The sequence below is a fragment of the Benincasa hispida genome, chromosome 11 (genome assembly GCF_009727055.1).
Source record: "Benincasa hispida cultivar B227 chromosome 11, ASM972705v1, whole genome shotgun sequence".
Lineage (NCBI taxonomy): Eukaryota > Viridiplantae > Streptophyta > Magnoliopsida > Cucurbitales > Cucurbitaceae > Benincasa > Benincasa hispida.
The window spans coordinates 71,533,500-71,557,202 of NC_052359.1; the positions used below are offsets into that span (position 1 = coordinate 71,533,500).

The 23,703-nt window shown below is 33.9% G+C and overlaps 1 protein-coding gene across 3 annotated transcripts; it reads left to right on the forward strand.

The window, feature by feature from the left end:
- The first annotated feature begins 651 nt into the window (after positions 1–651).
- LOC120090378 (FT-interacting protein 3) lies at positions 652–5,275 on the forward strand. Of its 3 annotated transcripts, XR_005485530.1 has the most exons (4): positions 652–1,161; positions 1,759–1,825; positions 2,193–4,720; positions 4,990–5,275. XR_005485530.1 is itself a non-coding variant. In XM_039048000.1 (3 exons), exons 1-3 carry the CDS (start codon positions 776–778, stop codon positions 4,515–4,517), a joined length of 2,778 nt encoding a protein of 925 aa, XP_038903928.1. In that variant the 5' UTR covers positions 652–775; the 3' UTR covers positions 4,518–5,275. The 3 variants fall into 3 exon arrangements, 2 of the variants coding, with proteins under 2 accessions (XP_038903928.1, XP_038903929.1); XM_039048000.1 differs by having other exon boundaries at positions 2,193–5,275; XM_039048001.1 differs by having other exon boundaries at positions 1,087–1,161; positions 2,082–5,275.
- Positions 5,276–23,703: the final 18,428 nt, after the last annotated feature.

The following is a 23,703-nucleotide window of genomic DNA, read 5'->3' on the forward strand; positions in this document are numbered from 1 at the left end:
ATTTGTTACAGTGTTTACTATTTCATTCCCAAACTAAAATAGTAAACACCTCAACCACATACTATTATAATCCAAGCTAAAATAATCTACACCCCAAACGCAAACTATCATAACCCAACTATAATAACTTAGGATTATAATAACTAACTCATTGCTCTAAACGTCTCATTTGTGTTAAATTTAGAAGGTAGATGTTTAAATTTCCTACTTTCACATATTGTTAAACTAAAAAAAATGTACATAGATGAATTAAAGTAGGTAAAATTGAAAATATTGAAATTCAAAATTAATAATCATCAATACCTAGTCGACTTATAAACCAATTTAGAAATATACTCGCGATTCTATCTATTATCTTTTATTGAAGTAAAAGATTCTAAAATAATACCAATTTAAACGACTACATATCTATAAAAAAAAACGATTTAATTATAGATTTAGTGTTTAAACTTTGAAATTCATTTTAAAAGAATCATTTTTCATTAGAATTTGAGTTTGGTCATTTTTGAAGAGGAGAAGATCCTTCTAGACTCGTATTGTCATATCTAATCCAAAGTTCTATTCCATTAACATTGTTTGTCCAGAAGTGAGAGGGAGAGAGAAGAAAAGAAAAGCATTAGAGAAGAAGAAGAAGAAGAAGAAGAAGAAGAAGAAGAAAAGAAGAAGAAAAGAAGAAAGAAAGAAGGGTTGTTGATTCTCCATTATACTATATGTGTGTGTATATATATTTATTAGGCCAAAGGCACAGAGAAATCCATGGCACCTGTGAGCTCCCATGGTGGTCCTTCACACGCTTCTTTTGGGCCCCTCCACCTTCCATACTAAATACTCTACTCCACACCACACCCCCCTTCTAACCATTTCTGTATATTTCTCGCAGATTCATCAGATCCCAACCCATAAAGCAATTCTGCAAAAAGCAAAAGCACTTCTGCTCTGCAAACTCCTCTTTCCTTTCCTTTCCTTTCCTTTCCCTTGCTTTCCCTCTCCCCTCGTTCCTTTTTTCCTCGTTTTCCCTCCTTATCCTCACCCCCCCTACCATTCTCTTCCTTATCTTTTTGCAACTTCACCATTTTTCTTTTCCTCAACTGGGTTTCTGTTGCCGATCATTCTTTTTCCCTCTTGTAATCGCTCTCATCAATCGCCTTCACCCCATTTTAGGTACTCTCTCAATCTCAAATGGGTTTGCATTATCGTTTTGATTTTCGTGTGAAATGCTTGCTTCGATTGGATTTTCCCCCCCGTTCTGTGTGTGTGTGTTTGTGTGGCTTAATCGGGTTTGTTCTTTTTTGCTTTTGGGTTTTGTGTTGGGGATATGATTTATTTTGTTGTTGTTGTTAGTGGCTTTAATGCCCTGTTTTCTCTGACTCTGTTTCTTTGGAAATTTTTTTGAATGGGGCATGAAATTGTGTTCTGGGTTTTTGTGGTTTTGAAACTAAACACTGATTGGTGTATAGAAAGTTCTCGAAACCCAAATGGTTGTTTTGGGTGTGGCGTAATTAGCATTATACACGAAGGTCTGTTTTGTTTCCACAAAATGACGAACTCACCGCTACTTTCATGGCTGTGTATTTGTTTTTGTCCTTTCTTGTGGATGATAACGTAGTATTCTTCATCTTTAACCGGCATTTCTCTTTTGCGTTTTTGCATCTTTGTGGTGTTTTTAGATGAAAGCCCCTTCCTCTCTCTGTTTCTGATTGTTTTTCGTTTTTCTTCTTTTGGTTTAAACTTGTGGATTTCTCTGTCTTGAATGTTCAGGGTTCTGGCATTTAGATCTGAAACCGTCCGACAGGAACTGTTTGGATTTCTTTGTACTACTTTTGAGGTAATATTATTTTATAAAGTTCTAAGATCTATGTCTTTTCTCATTCCATTTGCATTGGTGGTATTCAAAATAGTTTGGGATATCTTAGCTACTTTTGTGTTGTTTAATTTTGCGAGTTCGAAGCAGCATGACTATGTTTGGAACTGCTAATATTTTGAGTCTTTTAAGAAACTTTGGTTTAAAATTCTCATATTTTGAGGTGATCAACGGCTAGCTGATTCTGTTTTAATTTATTATGTTCTTCCCTATTTTATAGGCTTCTGAGAACTGTTTGACATAAATTTGGATTCAGCTTCAGCTTCTGTGAAGAAATCTGACCGTCTTCGCCTACTAATTATTTTGGACTTGTTTCTTTATCACCAAGAAGATGCAGAGGCCACCACCAGAAGACTTTCTATTGAAGGAGACCAATCCCCATCTTGGTGGGGGGAAGGTCACCGGAGATAAGCTCACGAGCACGTATGATCTCGTTGAGCAAATGCAGTATCTCTACGTCCGTGTTGTCAAAGCGAAAGAATTGCCTGGAAAGGATGTTACTGGTAGCTGTGACCCTTATGTGGAAGTGAAGCTTGGGAACTACAAGGGTACAACTCGACATTTTGAGAAGAAGTCAAATCCTGAGTGGAACCAGGTTTTTGCCTTCTCAAAAGACCGGATTCAGTCTTCAGTGCTTGAGGTTACTGTGAAGGATAAAGATTTTGTTAAGGATGATTTCATGGGTCGTGTTCTGTTCGACATGAATGAGATTCCAAAACGTGTTCCGCCCGACAGTCCATTGGCTCCTCAATGGTATAGACTGGAGGACAAGAAAGGCGATAAACTGAAAGGAGAGCTGATGTTGGCTGTTTGGATGGGCACTCAAGCTGACGAAGCATTTCCTGAAGCATGGCATTCAGATGCTGCAACTGTCAGTGGAACTGATGGTCTAGCAAATATTCGATCGAAGGTGTATCTTTCACCTAAGCTCTGGTATTTAAGGGTTAATGTTATCGAAGCTCAGGACTTACAGCCTACTGATAAGGGTCGATACCCTGAAGTTTTTGTTAAGGCTATCCTGGGAAATCAAGCTTTGAGAACAAGGATTTCTCAGAACAGGACAATCAATCCAATGTGGAATGAGGATTTGATGTTTGTAGCTGCAGAACCATTTGAGGAACCCTTGATTTTGAGTGTTGAGGACCGAGTTGCTCCAAATAAGGATGAAACCCTTGGTAGATGTGCGATTCCTTTACAATATGTGGACCGGAGATTGGACCATAAACCTGTGAACAGCAAATGGTACAATCTGGAGAAGCACATCGTCCTTGAAGGAGAAAAGAAAAAAGAAATCAAGTTTGCTAGCAGAATTCATATGAGGATCTGTTTGGAAGGTGGTTATCATGTTCTGGACGAATCGACACACTACAGCAGTGATCTTCGTCCTACTGCCAAAGTACTGTGGAAGCAGAGCATTGGGGTGTTGGAATTAGGTATCCTCAATGCTCAGGGATTGATGCCCATGAAGACTATAGATGGGCGTGGGACAACGGATGCATATTGTGTGGCGAAATACGGGCAGAAGTGGGTTCGAACTAGGACGATCATTGATAGCTTCACACCCAAGTGGAATGAGCAGTACACTTGGGAAGTTTTCGATCCATGCACGGTGGTTACGATTGGTGTTTTTGATAATTGTCATTTGCTCGGTGGAGATAAAGGTGGAGGGACAAAAGATTCACGGATTGGGAAGGTGAGGATACGTCTTTCAACTCTCGAAACAGATCGAGTCTACACACATTCATATCCTCTTCTGGTTTTGCACCCAAATGGAGTGAAGAAGATGGGTGAGATACACTTGGCTGTGAGGTTCACTTGCTCTTCCTTGCTGAACATGATGCACATGTACACACATCCCCTGCTTCCCAAAATGCATTATATTCATCCTTTGACGGTCAGCCAGCTTGATAGCTTAAGGCATCAGGCGACTCTGATTGTGTCAATGAGGCTTTCCCGGGCCGAGCCACCATTGAGGAAGGAAGTAGTCGAATATATGCTGGATGTCGGTTCCCACATGTGGAGCATGCGAAGAAGCAAAGCAAATTTCTTCAGGATTATGGGAGTTTTAAGTGGATTAATAGCAGTAGGAAAATGGTTTGATCAGATTTGCAACTGGAAAAACCCCATTACCACTGTACTGATACACATCCTGTTCATAATACTCGTCATGTACCCAGAGCTTATCCTTCCTACCATTTTCCTCTACCTCTTCTTGATTGGAGTTTGGTACTACCGGTGGAGGCCGAGGCATCCGCCACACATGGACACTCGTCTGTCACATGCAGACTCTGCACACCCTGATGAACTCGACGAAGAATTCGACACATTCCCGACGTCCAGGCCTGGTGACATAGTGAGGATGAGGTATGACCGACTTAGAAGCATTGCTGGGAGGATTCAGACTGTTGTGGGCGATTTGGCGACTCAAGGAGAGAGGTTGCAGTCCTTGCTTAGCTGGAGAGACCCAAGAGCCACTGCCTTGTTTGTTCTGTTCTGTCTTGTTGCTGCCATTGTCTTATATGTCACACCATTCCAAGTTGTGGCCCTGCTCACCGGATTTTATGTTTTGAGACACCCCAGATTCCGCCATAAGCTTCCTTCTGTGCCACTGAATTTCTTCAGGAGGCTGCCTGCAAGGACTGATTGTATGTTGTGATGAGAGCCTGACCAATGTCTGCGTCTCCCCCTCCGATTCTCTTGGACTGACCGACGACGATGACGACATCGCCACAGTATTGCAGTTTTTTCTGCATTTGTCTTTTCAGTTAGATAATGAAGACAGGGAAGAAAGAAAGCAAAAGCAGTCTTGTTTGCTTCTTGCATCTTGAGTGGCTGATTTTTTGTTCTTTTATGTGATGCGTATGACCTTTCTTTTCCTTCCTTTTTTACCCTTTTTTTTCCTTCTTAACAAAGCCAATGCAGTGGCATGTGGGGTTTTTCATTTCATTTCATTTTATTTTTTTCTTCCTTCCCTCTGTGAATCATGTTATAAAATAGAGATATCTTCCCTTCCCTGAACAGAACAGACCCTTGTGTCAAAAACTCTTTTCCCATGTTCATATATTACTGTTAACTCATTCATCGTCTTAGTTTCGCCCAAAAACTAACTTGCCCCTCCGATCGAACAGGGAAGCGATCGTATCCAGCGACCGTGGCTGTCAGATGGCGGGTCGAGCTGACCATGGATATGAAATTGTTGCTATTACTATGTCGAGAATGGGATTTGGAATTTGTGTGTTCTGTTTTCTGTTTTGAAAGTATATGAGGCTGTTGATTGATGGTGTGGAATTTAGTGACAGTGATATGGCTTTTATCGTATAGATTAATGTAAAGGGAAAGACAAGTTCATGCGAGACACGAGGCTGTATGGACTGGTCTTTGTGCTAAAACCAAAATTGTCTGTCGGTTCTCTTTCTTTGTTCCTTATCTGTTTGGTTTTGGGTCTTTGCTTTTTCTTAAATTATTAGCCAAAAATTCCTGTTTTCTGGATTCTGTCAATCGACGCTAATAATTTCAATCTCGTTTTTATATCCATTTCAATTTCTATGGTCACTTTTATATAGTGCACCCTTGTATTTTATCTAAAGTTTAAGTACTATTTTAATTTTCACTCTCCAAGTTTATTCCATTTTGATTTTTTGATTTTTAAACATTTAGAATGTTAAAGACGCTATTAAATAATCATTTAGGTTTTATTCTGTAATCTTTTCGCTCTTTTTGATAACCATATAAGCTTTATTGGGTAATAATTTGGTTTTTGATTTTTTGTTTTTGAAAATTAAACCTATTTCATCTTTTTTTAAGTATAATGGTTAAATTTTTAGTCAAATTTAGTTATCAAATGGGGCATTAGTTTTTGTTTCTATTTTTGAAATTTAAGCATATTTCAACTACATTTCTTACGATGTTTTGTAACGTGTTTACGTATAATGGATGGATTCTTAATCAAATTTTAAAAATAAGAACAATTTTTGGAAAATTACTTTTTTGTGGGTAGTTTTGTCATTTAAAATAATTTCTTCTTTTTAGTTCTCAAAATTTGGCTTGGTTTTCTTAAATAATTAGTAAAAAGTAGATAATAAAGGAAGAAATAATTTGGAAGTAAAAATAGCATCCATAGGCTTAATTTGTTTTTAAAAAAACAAAAAACAAAATGGTTATCAAACATGATTTTTGTATTTTGTTTTTGATTTTTGAAAATTAAATCTATTTATTCTCCATTTGATTTGTATCTTTTTTAAGTACAATGATTGAATTCTTAGTCAAATTATATAAAAAGAAAAATTTTAAAGCAACTTTTTTAGTTTTCAAAATTTAGCATAGATTTTTAAATTATTGGTAAAACGTAGATAAGAAGAAAAAAAATTGAAAGGTAGAAATAGTGTTTATATGCTTAATTTTTTTTAAAAAAATAGAAAATCAAATGGTTATCAAAAGTGTTTTAATCTTTTAAAATTGTGTTTGTTTGTTTGTTTGTTTTTTTTTTTTTTAATTTTTGAAAAGAAACAAACGTCTAAATTATTAGTTAAATTTTTAAAACAAATATGATCTTTTATGGTATTGAAAATACTCCTGGGGTTTAAAAAATTATACTTTCAGCACTAAGTAAGGATTAATGTAGTTTAAAAATCCACCAAGTAAAGCACCACAATTAACTTGTTAATTAACAGAAATTGATTGTTATAACTAACAAATGTAGTTGCAAAGCAACAATAGAAGATTGTAATTAAGTAATTGTCACAAGTAGGGTTAAAAGTTAAAAATGTCTAATTCTCAACTTTAATTAATGACTGAAAAGTGGTAGCTAATTTCTTGACTTTTTGAAGCAATGAAAATTCCTTGAATATAATTTTTATGAGGAGAATTGTTAGATAGTTAATATATTTGAGTTAATATTTGTAAATTTAGATCCATTAACGTTTAATTAGCTAATTGTTTTATTTTCTTGTAAGGCTATAAATAGTCACTTTAAGGTTGTAATAAAAATCTTTTGAATATTATTTGAAATAAAACATTTTGTTGTTTGGAGAATTTCCTCTTAATATTAGAGATGGATTTTTCTTGTTTGAACATGAACTTAGCCTAATATCTTTGCCTGCTACATCAATTTTTGAGTGATCAAAATGTACAATGTTATTCAGTTATTGAGATGGTTTAAAAGCTTCTATTGGATTTTTTGAGCCCAGAAAATACTTCAAATTCGAAAACAACTATACATAAACTCATTAGTTTGTTCCACAATTTGGCTCAAATTAGAGATACATCATTACACGATGGTTAGTAATAGCATGCACGATCAAACTAGGGTATGATTTTCCGTTGTTTCATTTTAGATGACGAAAATGGTTATTTGTTAAAAATAGATAGATCAAACTAACAAAAATTGGAAGTATAGAGATCCAAATGAGCTTTCTGATTCGTCTGAAAGAAAGACATGGACCAAAATAAATTAATCTCAAAAGTAAAGTGACCGAGGTAGCATTTGGTTGGTTGTAACTTTCATTTTCTTGCCGTTTGCTTTTCATCTGTGAGTTTTTACCCTTATTCATGACTGTATTTGTTTTAACTCCTTGAAATGGTTAAACTTCACAGTAAATTTCTTTTCATCTATGGTGACTACTTTGGAGAGAGTTGTAAAAAATTCAAACCATCTTGTTTAGGCAAATCTTTAGAACACTCAATATTGCCATTATTATTGTGTTTGGATCTTTCAAGCCCCTCCATTATCCAACTAATTAATGGTATACCTTTTTGTAGTGGAGTAAAAACCACACTTTATTGTCATTCCATGACTTTGAAACTCATGACATATTTATAGCTTGTCACCAGTTTATTGAAAAAAGTTGCATTGAGGACCTAACCATTCATGAATGGGAAAGGTACATCATAGGGTTGAAAAGTAATAGTGTATTAGTTAAAGATATTGAGATTGTTATAAAATTTAAAAATAAAAGATAATCAGAAAAACGTACACGATAGAGAATCGATACAAAGATTTACGTGGTTTACTAATAGTGCATTAGTTACGTCCACGAGTAGAGAGAAAAAGTAATTTATTACTAAAAAGAATGATTTAAATTACGGAAAATATAATTTTATACTCCAAATTTTGTGGTTGTATCAATTTAAACCTCAAACTAATAATTGTATTAATTTAAACTTTAAACTTTGATAGTTGTATCAATTTAAATCCCAAACTAATAATTGTATCAATTTAAACCCTACACTTTTATAGGTGTATCAATTTAAACCCTTAACTTTCCTAAGTATATCAATTTAAACCCTCCATTATGTTTTATTTTGATACACTTATAAAAGTTTAAGGTTTAAATTGATGTACTTATGAAAATTCAGGGTTTAAATGATATGCTTATGAAAGTATAGGATTTAAATTGATATATTATTAGTTTGGGGTCTAAATTGATACAAAATCCAAAATTCCGAGCTTAAATTCATACAATTATTAGTTTAGGGTTTAAATTGATACAAATCTCAAAGTTTAGAGATATAAATTGATATTTACCCTTTAGATTATAGATCAAAGGTGTCTTTAGAGTTAGAAAGGTTATACAGTGCATTTTTCTAAACTAGATCGCATTTGTTAATTCAAAGTGCTAGATAACTGATTCAAGACATTCTAACATAGATTTTATTAAGTAGTTTAATTTTCCAATTCCTACTAGAGGATATTTGTTCCTCTCTCCCGTCCGTATACATTCTTAGATTCTTTCGTATTGAAGTAAATTTTTTCTTCCATATTCACAGAACTCAACCTCATGCATGTTAAATTAGATGTCACGAATGTTGCTACGATGTTAAAGACTACGGCCCTGAAAGCAAATATGGCGCGACCTCGATGCAAAAGGATAAAAATTTAATTCCTTTTCGCATAAGCACAATTTAACCACCCATTCAATGATGTCACACATGTGATGAAAGGATTATACTTCCATCATTAACTCACTTTAGATTCTCATCTAGAATGCCTTGGTATTTAAACCTTCTAGGCAATTCATAAACTATCCATGTGGGACAAAATTTCTCACTCTCCTTTACATTTTCTATGCGCCTAAGCCCAAAAGTCATTTCCTACAATCCCCACAAATGTCTGTTACAGAAAAGTTAACAAGTAAAAAGTTTAAATGAAAAAAAAAAAAAAAATAGGTGTTCTAAGCAAATAAAGGAGATCACTTAAACATCAATATCTAACGATTTGAATTGATGCATAGTGAAGTAGGGCAACGACCTTGTTAGAGAGAGTGAGTTACCTCTTGAACTTTCAATAACATTGGTTGAGACCCCTAAAATATGCCTTACTCCTCGTCCTTCTCTCGATTCTGCGATATAAAGTATGCTTATTATGGCCATACACATAAACCTCGAGTCACTGTGAAAGCTCTAGAAAGCAACCTTCAAACTCTTTCATAGAAGGCGGCCACATCTTCACAATCACGTTAATTACTTCATCAAGTCTATCGCAATAGACCACTTAAACTAAGCTATGAAGACTTCTCATCTAGTCCATACTAGGACCTTCTTCATTAAGTATGTTAAAGACAAACCACTCAAAACTAAGCTATGAAGATTTTACACTTATCCATCAAGTCCATACTAGGACCACCCAAAGAAAGGCTATGGAGCATCAAGTCTATCGCAATAGACTACCCAGATAAAGGGCTATAGAATCCTATAAGGATTTAAGTCCCATGTTTACTGATGATTCTAAAATTATTTTCCTTGTTAAGCCTTTGGTCACAGGGTCAGCCAAATTTTGCTCATACCTCACAAAATCTAAGGAAATAATTCATCCCTTTATCACTTGTTTCACAGCTCCATGTCTAAGATGTATATGTCTCCTTTTGCCATTATATACACTGTTCTTGGAAATACTTATGGCAGCCTGTGAATCACAGTGCACAGATATTGGTACTGATGCCCCCCACAATGGTACATCCCCTAGTAGGTTTCTAAGCCATTCAGCTTACTGTTCTGCTAGTTCTAAAGCAATAAATTCTGATTCCATAGTAGATCTAGCTATGCAAGTCTGTTTAGCAGACTTCTATGATATTTCTCCTCCTCTGAGTAAAAACACATAATCACTTGTAGAATTGACTTTGTCATTATCAGATACCTAGTTAGCATTACAATAACATTCTAAAACAGTAAGGAAATTGTTAAAATGTAAACAATAGTTCACGGTTCCTTAAGATATCTTAATAGACGACGAAGAGCACTCCAATGTTTTTTTTTTTTTTTTTTTATCAGGATTATGTATATATCTACTCAATCAACTAACAACATATGCAATATCAGGTCTGGTATAGTTCATTACAAACATAATGCTACCTATAATCTTCGCATATTCAGACTGAGATATACTATCACCTTTATTTTTCTTAAGAAATATACTAGCATCATAAGGTATTCTTGCAGGAGGATCATCAAAACAATAAAACTTCTTTAGTAATTTTTTAATGTAGTGTGATTGGCACAAAGAAAAACCATTTTCAGTTTTCCTTATCTTAACACCAAGTATTACGTCAGCTTTCCCTAAATCTTTCATTTCGAAATAGGAAGATAATAACAATTTGGTATTACGTATCACCTCTATGTTTGTTCCAAAAATGAGCATATCATCAACATACAAACATTTTCACACATTCTGCTCCAAACAACTTTGAATAAACACACGTATCTGAAGAGTTTATCTTAAACCCATTATTTATCAAAGTATCATTGAATTTTTCATACCATTGTTTGGGAGCTTGTTTAAGACCATAAAGAGTTTTTTTTAGTTTACATACTTTGTTTTTCTGACTGACCGTTGTGAAGCCTTCAGGTTGTACCATATACATTTCTTCTTCTAGATCACCATTGAGGAATGCAGTTTTTACATCCATTTGGTGAATTAGAAGTCCATGGATAGCAATCAATGCAATCAAGGCCCTAATAGTAGCTATTTTTGTTACAGGGGAATACGTGTCAAAGTAATCAACACCTTTTTTTTGTGTATACCCTACTACTACCAATCTAGCCTTGTATCTTTTAATCGAACCATCTGGCCTCATTTTCCTTTTGAAAATCCACTTGCACTTAATAGGTTTACTTCCTTTTGGAAGATCTACTAAGTTTCAAGTTTGGTTCATGATTAGAGAATCTAATTTGCTCTTAATAGCTTCCTTCCATAAACTAGCGTCTACAGAACTTAAGGTTTATTGGTAAGATTTAGGATCCTCATCTATAAGGTACATACATGCAAACTGATAGTCAATATCATTTGATCTCTTAAGTAAAAAAGTAGTTAAAAAATCAGGACAAAAAATTTTCTCAGTTCTCTGTCTCTTACTTCTTCTTGGTTCTATAATAGGCATTTTATTCGTACTGCTAACATCTACAATGTCAGACATACTACTAAAACCTATATCATGCATACTATTAGACAAAGAAGGCATGGAAATAGAATCATTAGACAAAGAAGGCATGGAAATAGAATCATTATCATAATTAACTGTTCTAACAGATTCATCATTTCCCTTTTTCAAAGGAAAAACATGTTCAAAAAGTTCCGCATCCCTATATTCACACACAGATTTATCATTCAAGCACATAAATCTGTATGCAACACTATTTTGTGTATAACCAATAAGTACACAATCAAAAGTTTTAGATCCTACTGTAGGTATCTTGAATGGAGGATATGGAACCTTAGCTAAACATCCTCATACCATCAGATAAGAGAGATTAGGTGCATATCCCTTCTAGAGTTCATAAGGCGTCTTATCCAATTTTTTGTGAGGTACTCTGTTAAGAATAAAGCAGGCAGAAAGCACAACTTCCCCCCATATGTTATCAGACAATCCAGAACTTATCAACATAGCATTCATCATTTCCTTAAGAGTTCTGTTTTTACGTTCTGCTATACTATTTTGTTATGGTGAATAAGGAGCACTAAATTCATGAATAATACCATTCGATTCACAAAATTCTTTCAGTATATTATCACTGTATTCACCATCTCTCTCTGATCTTAACCTTTTAATCCTTTTATCTAATTGATTCTCTACTTCTGCTTTATATTTCAAAAATATACTACTAGCTACATCTTTTGTCTTTAAAAGACAAATTCTAGTATATCTAGAAAAATTATCAACAAAAGAAATGTAGTAATTTTTTCCACCTTTACTTTTGTTGTTTTTGAAATCAGCTAAATCAGAGTAAATCAATTCTAGTAATTCTGTACTTCTAGATGTGACATGTTTAAAAGGTTTATTGATAACTTTGATTCTACACAAACAGGACATTTACTAGTTTCATGTGTTTCAGATGCATTAATCAATTTCAAATCCTTAAGTTTCTTAACTGATGCAATATTCACGTGACCTAGTCTACCATGCTACATATCAAGAGACTCAACTATGTAAGCAAAATTAGAAGTATTTGCATTTATCATATTTGAAATAGAGACAATATTTAGTACAAAAAGACCATCAACAAGATATCCCTTACCAACAAAGTCTCTATTTTTTGTGAGGACAAACCTTGTTAGCTTCTAGAACAATCTTAAGCCCAACCCGATTCAACAAACTCCCAGATACCAAGTTCCTACGTAAGGAAGGTACATACAATACATTACTTAAGGATAAAGTTTTTCCAGAGGTTAATTTTAAAAGAATTTTTCCTTTTCCAAGCACTCCTGTTGTGGCCAAGTTACCCATGAATACACATTCTCCATCAACAGTGTCCTCGAAATCATGGAAGAGCTCTCGGTTTGTCAGAAATGTCTTGAAGCTCCGGTGTCAAGTATCAAATCAATTTTGTTTTCCACCAGGTTTGCTTCCATAATAGTAACAATTACGTCACCTTGTTCAACAAGATTAGCTTATGGTGTGGGTTGCTGATTTAGTCTTCCTTTCCTTTGACTACATTGGTAGGATTTGTGCCTAGATTTTCCATAGACATAGCAGATCGATTTTTTCTTTTCAATCTTCCCATCACCAGTTTTGCGATGTCCATTCTTCTCGAAAGACGTAATTTTTCTAGATTGCTTCTTATGATTTTTGGACCTGTCTTTGTTAACAGCAGAAAATTCAACCAAGTTAGCATTAACTGAATTTAGATTACCAGAAATTAGCTTATCTTTTAGCCTGTTGGCTTCTTCCATGCGCATGTGACTGATCAACTCTTGGAGTGTCAGATCCTTCTTTTTTTGTTTTAGATGATTTCTGTAGTTGCTCTAGGATGGGGAAAATTTCTCAAGCAATACATTAGCTTGTAGAATCTCACACATTTTCATGCCCTTGGTCAGAATGTTTGCCACTAAATTTCATACTCATGTATCTGCTCCATTAATGGTTTCTTGTCCGTCATTTAGAATTGAATCCATTTACCAACAACATACTTTTTGCAACTAGCATTATCTTCTCCATATTGGGACTCCAATGTACTCTAAATTACCTTTGCTGATTTTTGGACCACGAATAAATCGAACATTGAATCTGTCATATGATTCAGCAGATGGTCGTAGACTATTTTGTTGTCTTTCTTATACTTATCAAGATCAATTACGGACTACTTTGATTGATCAAAAATATCAATGAGTTAAACGGAGGATTTTGAATCAGAGACAGTGCTCACCTTTTCAGTAGGCACTTTTGTGGGGATTATGTAATCAATCTCCAGCTGCTCGAAGAAGATCAATAATTTCTGAGACTAGCAACGATAATTTGCTTCGTCCATGGTTCGAGTTGGATAGATCAGGGAGAACCTTATCGTTCTTGATCGAGATCTGTGTTATTTGCTTTCAGATTGTTAAATCAGATATCACGAATGTTGTTGCACCGTGAAAGAAGCACTGCCTTGAAAGAAAATACGATGTGATCTCGATGCTAATCGCTTGAACCGGTTGCTCCTCAAGGTTAACGCAGCCTCCTAATTCAGGTGTGTACTCATCGGAAAAAGGACTAGAATCGAAGAGAATGATGCTCAGAACAATAAAAATGAAATGGTGAAAGGAGAATAAATTTTGTTGTATCCTATTCACAAATCTGAATGTGTTTATATAGAAGAGGAGAGGAGGACACCAACGGACGGAATGGAAACTAAATGGTCTGTTAATGGACGAAACCAACTGTCGGTCAGTTAACAAAGGTCAATCAATGGTCAGAATTCCAACGGACCAATAACGGATTGAATTCCAACGGTAAAGAAGTCAACAATATTAAACAAAAATAAAAGGATAAGTAATAAAAATTTAATTCTTTTTCATGCAAGCACAGACCAAAGGCACAATAGTGGAAACATATGTGGTGAAAGAGTTATACTTCCGCCATCAACTCACTTTAGATTATTATCTAGAATGCCTTGTTATTTATACCCTCTAGGCAATTTAAAAACTATCCATGTGGGACAAAATTTTCCGCTCTCCTTTACTTTTCCTATGGACCTAAACTCAAAAGTCATTTCTTACAATGCATACAAACTCAAAGGTTAGTTTATCCATTTTGTTTATCTATTGTATTTTGAATTTTTCATTGATAACAATTGTTTCAATCTAGTTTTTTCATAACAAACTATTTATTTATATATAGTTAATAGGAAACTACCATGAGTTTCTTCCCTTTTTTTCATCCCCGTAAACTTTTTTTAATGGTTGATTTAGATAAGAATACTATGTCTATTGTTCTTTTTATTTATTGATTCAATTTGTTTACATAAATGTGATGCATTTTTTGTTTTTGTATGTTTGTTTAGATTAGTTAAAGATTGATTGGAGAAGAAATCAACTAAAAGAGGTTTTTATTTTATTTTATTTATTTATTATTTTTAATTCTTCCTGAATAAATTAAATAAACAAATTAAAAATTAAACGACAAAAATTAAAAGAAAAAAAAATTAAATATAAAACAGCAAAAATTAAAATAAAATCATTTGTATACTGAGGACCAAATCGTCAAGGGGCATAATAGTAAATGACTATACTTTCTTTTCATTTCTTCTAAGCATCCAAAAAAAAAAAAAAAAAAAAATTAATTTAAGTCATTTCAAATCACTTTGGTTCTAAACGCAAATAAGAATTTAAATTTATTTCCATATTTTAAAATCATTTCTATCCAAATCCTTATGCCAAACAGAGCATAAATGAAAATACTCTAGGAAATTACGTATGTAATTGAATTCTATTAGAAATGTGTAATTGGTTATATATTTGTTTAAGATTTTTGGTATTTGTTTCTTGATCTTTTTCCATGATGTCCTAGAACTTGTTCCAGAGATTGTCTCACAGGATGTTGTTTCAACATAATATTTCTTTTTTTTTTTTTGGATATTTTTCATCTTTCCTCTATGCTATTTAAGTCTAAGAAATATCTTTACTAGAGTTGCTGCATGTACTGCTATGTCAAATTTTTTTTTTTATTGAGTTTTTAGGAAAATGTATGTTCAGTATTCGAAAAACAAGACATAATCTTAGCTCTTAGGTCTTGGTGGCTCGTTCTCTATCTGTTCTTGTGGTGAATACTTTCATCCTGGAGAAGCATTATTTTGTCTTGGGGATGTTGGCTTTTTGGCTCTTAATCTCAAATTTAATTAATTTTAATTAATAAATTAATTAATATTTTGATGATAACAAACCTGATTTTATTTCTTAAGAATTTGAATGTTTTGAAGTATCCATTATGTAGAGCTTGGAACAACGATTTCAACGCTATTTTAATCACTCGAATCGGAGTTTAAACAAAGAAGATATGGTCGAAACAAGTTGAATGGAAAAATCCTGAACTGATGATGTGCTAAAATTTTTCTGATTAAAATGAACCAATTGAAAGGTGTCACTTAGAGCAGTGGAGGAGTGACACATGTTGGTCTTTTGATTTTTAGATTAATTTTTTTTAAAAAAATGAATTTTTAAAAAAGAATTTAATATTATTTATGTTTGTGTCTAAATGCTAGTTTTTGACACAAGGTAGGCTTTTACTTTTTGTTGGATTTTAAAAGAAAATGATTTAAAAAAATTATTATTATATTATATTATTTTGTGTCTTAATGGCTAGTTGAGTTTAAATCTCCACCATTCAATTTTCTTTTACCAACATCCAATGTTCCAAATAAAAGGTGGTTTTCATATACTTCCTTTTTAAACTCTTCATCTTCTCCAAAATTAAAAGCAACAATTTCACATCTTTTTACAGTCCTCTATAATTCATTAAATCTCCATTGTTGCTTTGTTCAAACTTTAATTTTCTTCTATTTCATCTTATTCTTGAGACAAATTTATGTATGGTGAGGACTGATTTGTTGTGAGCATAAAATTTGTAAATCTACTCTTTTAGAGAGTTTGTCAAGTGTATTCTTTAATTTTTCCAAATCATTGTAAGGGTTGCTTTTCATTCAAAAAAACGAGTGATTGCAATAGTTTGATCCTCAACTGTGAAAAGGATTGGGTTCATTCTTGCATCCAGAAAAGGAACGTTGTAGCGGTTTGACTCTAAGCTGTGGAAAAAGTTAAGTTCGGACATATCCAAAAGGAGCTTGGAAAGTGGATTTAGGCCGAGTTGTGCCGAACTATTATAAAATTATTGATGTCAATTTTCTATCCTTTTCCTATTTAATTTTGCAATTAATTTGTCAATATATTTCATTGCATACAGTCAATTGCTACAAATTATTTTATGTCAATTTATTGATCTCTTTGAAGTGGATGGATTTGCATAAAATTCTTGTTTAAATTACTTGTTGGCAAAAAGTTTATTAAAATTTTCAATTGGGTCTACATTAGGAAAAAAAATCTTCATTAGTTTTAAATATACCCTACTCACCCCCTCTAAGGTTTGTCATACCGATCCGATGAATGGAGCCTAAGGCATCATTGATTGAGAAGGGTTTCTCAATGTTAGGCGGAGCCTAAGAGTTCGTTCTTAGAGAAGGAGTTTTCAAACTTGGGGGGAGTCTAAGTTATTCAAGGGAGTTCATAAGGAGGAAAGACATCTTCATAGTGAGAAGAAGTCTCACACTTAGGCCTAAATGTTTCTTCATTAATATCCATATACTGAGGAGAGCCTAATTTCGACAGAGAAGGAGTCTCACACCTAGGAAAAATCTAGGTGTTCAAATAAGTTAGACTCTACATGTATCATTTTAATTGATTGTCACACCCCACCCCAAGTTACCCTACAAAACCTAGAACGTGGTATGATGACAATAGATTTCAATTAAACTATGACATCCATTGTCAAACTCTAAAACATTTTTCAAAATAACTGGCCAGCAAATATTTCTTTTTAAAATTCTATACAAATTTCGATAGAGTTTTCTCTAAATATTGTGTTAGAGATGTGTGAATTGGCTCTATATTTTTTTCTAAAGCAGCTTGTGGTGATTTTTGTTGTTGTTACAAATGTAGTCTTAACATCAGTCACAAACAATATTATTTCCTATAGTGTATTTTGTATCCTCATATGAAATTTTTTTGCATATTTATTTTGTCGAATATTTTTCTTAATTATGGTGCTACTTATTACTTCAATTGAGGAGTTTGTTTCCTTTCTTGGTCACGATTTTAAAAGAAGAAAAATGGTGTTTGTTTAGGGCTATTGCATTTGTTTATGGTCTAAAAGTATTTTTGTTCTTGGCAGTTGATTTCTGCAATATTGAAGGTTATTTATTTATTTATTTATTTATTATTTTTTTATATCTATACTCGTTGTATTCTACTATGTGATTGCACTAATTGAAAATTGTAATACCTTGTGTTAGAGTATATTAACATGTAGCAGAGGAAAAACAAAATCAATAAGTACTATAATCATACTTAATTTGAGTTTAAAGCATGCTTCAAAGTAACTTTTACAAAAGAAGGTTTGCTGAACACAATACCTTTGAAGTATCCTCTTCAAGTCCAGCTGAGTTCCACGTGAAAGCTTCAATCTTCAAGTAGACAACCACCAAAATCTTCTCTACTATTCTCTTACATGGATCGTGTGGTGGAAACACTAAATTGAGCTGGAAGTATATAAGATATGAAGAGGGTTTGGAGGTTTCTGCAAAGTTCTCTTTGGAGTTCTTGTAAGTATGAATCATTATTCATCTCAATACTTCAATTTATAGAGCTTTCACCATGCAAATTCATGGCTTGCATTAAGGCAGCTCCTACTTCATGGAGGAAATAGAGTTACGTGAATAAGGTAGTTAAATATATAGTGGAGATTTTGGAAATCTCCATTTTGAAAAAAAAATTTCAAAAAGTTTTCCCCAAAATGATTTTTAAATTAAATTTATTTAATTTCATTTATTATTTTTATAAAAATTAATTCAATTAATTAATTTTTAAATAAAACTAATTAATTAAACCTTTTAATTAATTTTGTTAATTTAATATCTAATATTAAATTAATATTATACAATTAATATTTAAATCGTATTTTAAACATTAATCGTTTCACCAATTTCGTTTAATTTCGATAAAATTAAACATTTTAATTGTGAACTCTTTGTAATGCTACAGATGTAACCCGTTTTGTGGAATAGTTACAAGTGTTGTGACTTGCTACAAATGGTCTGATCCTGATCATTCGTATGGGGACATGCGAGCAGGGGCGTCATATGCAAAGAGTTTGTATAAGATCTGACCACGAAGTGTTAACGTTTTGTTATATAACGTCGTTCATGACAGAGACTTCACTTCACTAGAATGACCATAGGTAACATGACCTCAATCCTGAGTGAGTTGAGAACGAGCCTTTGAGGGCGGTCCTTTGATTTGCATGGGGTGTGAGTGGCCAAGCTGCCGACTCAAACCTACCACTTTAGGATTCGTCTGATTTGGGAGCTAGGAACTCAGCTACATAAGATAAAATTCACTCCTTCCCCGAAGCAAGGGTAAGTAGATAGATTTCTCCCTTAAGGGCTGATCCCGGGGCTTGAACGATGTGGTGCCACACACTTTCTCATGCCCCAAAAGGTGTCCACACATAGTAGGACTATATTGTATTGTTTATTAGAGGGATCAGTGGTACTTAAGAATTAGATGTAACTACAGGGGTAAAACAGTAAATTGGCTCAGCTGTACTTACGAGCATCTGTGAAGGGTTATCGTACTATTGATTGGTTATATCCAATAGATACAAAAATATATTTGTGGTAAGAAGAGTTCAGCTGTCGATTTTTAGTGGAATGACTGGTAGTTAACGGATGGTGGATCTTGTGGCTAAAGAGTTTAGTCAGCTATTCACTTACCGTTGGAGCTTCGAGCCATAGGTCCATAAGTTCCCTTGGTAGCTCAATGGATTTAAGTTGAGAATCAGTTTTTGGGTCAATTTGAAATGTTCAAATTGACAAGAGGTAGGCCACGGTTAATTATATACGATATGATTGACTTTATGTATGAGATACATTAATTGGAGGACAATGGATATAAATATGATTTATATCTAGTGGAGGAGAAAATACTATGGTTGATATATGATATTAAACTATAGGTTAATGAATATGATATGATTATATTTATTATTTTATTTTGACAATTATAGGATAATTAGTCGCTGTTTTCTCCGTAATCATGTGTTAGTGGGAAGTTCCAATCAGTTTTCGTAACTGAAGAATAAAAAGAAAATTGTTTTCATTTTCAAAGAACATGGTATTTTTGCTCATGAAGTATTTGCTGCTTAACGCTTAGTAAATTGAGAGACTATTCGATAGCTCGGATTTACTACACGATCGCTTACACACGTTCACCATCTTTCTAAACGATCGCTTACATTTTACTAAACGAAGATGATCACTGCCTATTTACTAAACGATCGTGTACTTCACCTAAACGATCAAGCATTTTGTCTATATGATAGACTAAGCTTTCTCCTACTTACTTGATCATTGTATACGATATGCTTATCCTCCTCCCCTTTACCAAATCCCAACAGAGCCCACTCTTTGGATTCTCACATCGAAAATACTAAGGGTTCCAAGTGGTGGTGTCGTCCTCATCTTCGTCTGTTTGTATGGAGGCCGTTTGTGGTAGACGACCGGAGTTTTGGTGAACGATAGCTTGACGTTCCAGCGAGAGTGAGAGCACATGTTCCATTGTAGAGAGCGAGATTTGCTGAGGAGAAAAGTTCTTCAACTGGTAAGTTATCTTGTTCTCGTGTTTGTTAATCTTAAAGCATGCGGATAATTTTATAGTATGATGCATATTTATTTGTTTGAATGTGAATGTGGTAATTCTATCACAATGTCTTTGGAAAGATCCGCTTCCACTCAGAGTTACTCTTGTATAAGAGCTCCTTTAGTTATAAAGAAAAGTGACTATTTCGAGGTCTGGTCTTATGTAAACTCATTGCACATGATGCCTCCACTCACATGTCTCTACATGAATGATTTTTGGATCACATCATTTGTATTAGTATACAAAATGGGCCACATCCAATAGTGTCACCAAGATGAGGTATCCTATCTCATCCATATACTTGTAGACCATTTCGGTTACATACTAAAACTTGATCCATTTTTATATCACTACATAAAGTTAAAGTATTCATGTTATAGACATGGATTCGTTTATTGGATTTTCATAGAAGGATGCAATATCAATAGTAATTTATTGAATAAAAAACTCAACAACATATTTATTGATAAATAGAATATGTTAACAACATTTACTAACTGCGAGTTTAGGTCATTCCCAACAATCCCCCATTTGGACTAACACTCCAATGAGATAAACATATAAATATATAATGTTTACAATGTTAAGAAATAAAGAGAGAAAAAATACAATAAACTAGGGATCCAAAATACCCTTTAATATTCTCCCACTTGGTCTAGATTATGTTGCTTGTAGTCCTAGTCCAACCAGGTGGCCCTCAAACACTTTAGCCGATAGGGCCTTCTAAATAGATCAACAAGGTTGTCTTCTGAGACTATCTGCGTGACTATCACATCTTCTCGGTGTACAATCTCCCTGATGAAATGGTACTTTCTTTCGATATGTTTTCCACATCTGTGACTTCTAGGTTCCTTGGAATTAGCAACTGTACCACTATTGTCCCAATATAGAACAATGGGCAGGTGCATATTTGGAATGACTTCCAAATCTGCCAGGAACTTGTGGAGCCACACTGCTTCTTTAGCTGCTTCGCATGTAGTTACATATTCTGCTTCCATCGTGGAGTCAACTATACAACTTTGTTTAATGCTTCTCTACACTATAGCTCATTCGTTAAGAGAGAAAACTGATCCTGAGGTAGATTTCCTGGAATCTACGTTAGTCTGAAAATCAGAATCAGTATATCCTATAAGGATCAAATCCTTAGGTCCATACACAATCGTATAGTTCCTCGTTCTCCTTAGATACTTGAGGATATTTTTTACTGCCATCCAACGACTGTGGCCTTGGTTAAATTGGAACCTGCTGACGATTCCAACTGCAAAACATATGTCAGGACGTGTACACAACATAATGTACATCAGACTCCTAACTACCGATGCATATGGAATCATTTCCTCAACCTTTTGAGGTGTCTTAGGAGACCTTTCCTTCGACAGATGAATTCCATGTCTAAAAGGTAATATACTTTTTTTGGAATTTTGCATGTTATATCTTGACAACATTTTGTCAATATAAGATGCTTGAGATAGTGTTAAGGTTCTGTTTTTTCGATTTCGAAAAATCTAAATCCCAAGAACATATTGAGCATCTCCCAAATATTTCATTTGGAATTGTGATGCTAACTATCCTTTTACGTCAGCAAGGTAACTTGTCTCATTCTCAATGAGCAAGATATCATCAACATAAAGGACTAGGAATGCTACAATTTTGTTGACTATCTTTTTGTATACACAAGGTTCGTCAACATCCTATTCAAAGCTATAAGATTTGATTAAAGTGTCAAATCTTATAGTCCAGAATCTAGAAGCTTGTTTCAACCCATAAATGGATCTCTTAAGCTTAAAACCTTTTGTTCTTGACACTGTTTAATAAACCTTTCTGGTTGAGACATAAAAATACTTTCATCAAGATGACCATTCAAAAAAGCTGTCTTGACATCCATTTGCCATATCTCATAGTCGTAATATGCGGTAATGGATAAGAGTGTTCTTTTTTTATTTTATCATGGCAGCAAGAGAGAAGGTTTCTTTATAGTCAATCCCCTCCCTTTGGGTAAAACCTTTTGCCACGAGTCTGGCTTTATAGCTTTGCACCTTGCCAGTTTGGTCTCTTTCCTCTTGTAGATCCATTTACAACCTGTAGGTTTAACCTCATGAGATTGATCTACAAGATCCCAGATAGAATTGAAGTACATAAAGTCCATTTCTACGTCCATGGCTTTTATCCATTGTACCCTATCAACATCTTCCATTGCCTGTTTAAAGGTTAATGGATCTTCTAGACCATCATCAAGTATGATGTCTTGGATTTCTATTAAACCCATGTAGTGTTCAGGTTGATGAACAATCCTCCCACTACATTGAGGCATTCTCAACTCTTGAGAAGAATGTGATGAAGCAAATTTTGTTGACTTATCTGTAGTATCTTTGGTCATTTCTTTCAATATTAGTTTACTGCGAAGTTGATGACTTCTAATATGATATTCTTCTAAGAATGTAGCATTTGTTGAAAAAAATACTTTATCTTCTTAGGGATCATAGAACAATCCTTCTTTTGTTTCTTTTGGGTATCCAACAAAGAGGTATAACTTCGAACATCATTCCAATTTCTTAGGATTTTGTACCAACACGTGTGCCGGACATCCCCAGACCTGAAAGTAATGTAAACTACCTTTACGTCCTTTCTATAACTCATATGGTGTTTCAGAAACACTTTTTAAGGTTACCATGTTTAGAATATATACCGCAGTCTATATGCATACCCCCCAAAAGGATTGAGGTAACTGAGCAAAACTCATCATGGATTGAACCATGTTTAACAAGGTTCAGTTTCTCCTTTTTGCAACACCATTCTGTTGTGGTTTTCCAGGTGCTGTGTGTTGGGATTGAATTCCATGATCTACCGAATACTTCTGGAATTGTAAATCCATATACTCACCACCTTGATCTGATTGAAGTGTTTTAATTCTTTTACCTAATAAGTTTTCTGTTTCGGTCTTGAATTTCCTGAACTTTTCAAGAGTTTCAGACTTGTGACTTATTAAGTAAACATAGTTATATCTAGAATATTCATCAATAAAACTGACAAAATATTCATATTCACCTCGTGCTCTTACATTCATCGAACCACAAAGGTCTGAATGTATAAGTTCGAGGGGTTATTTGGCATGGAGACCTTTTCCAGTAAAAGATATTTTAGTCATTTTTTCCTCAAGACATGACTCACAAGGAGGTAAAGAACTGTCCTCTAACTGATTTAGATGACCGTTTTTAACTAATCTCTCAATCCTGTTGACATTTATATGACCAAGTCTGAGATGCCAAAGATATGCGTTAGGAGAAATTTTCCATTTTTTATTTTGAGTTTCAGCCTTTTTAAACATCTCTATATTTAAAATGGTTTTTGCTTCAGTTGGTTTTAACACATACAAGTTATTCTCAAGTCTAGCAGAACAAATATGAACACCTCTTGAAAAAACGAACACTTCATTAACTTTAAAAGATGCTTTATACATATTTTCAAATAGATAAGAAATGGAGATTAAGTTTCTTTTCATCTTTGATACATAATATATATTTCTTAACAAGACAAAAGAATCTCCAAAAAACAACTTGACATCTCCCACTACTTCTGTTGAAATGACTTCCCCCGTTCCCACATTGAAAGTCATTTCATACTCTGAGAATTGTTTCCAAGAACTAGTTTCCTGTAGAAAAGTGCAGACATGGTTAACGGGCGCTCCTGA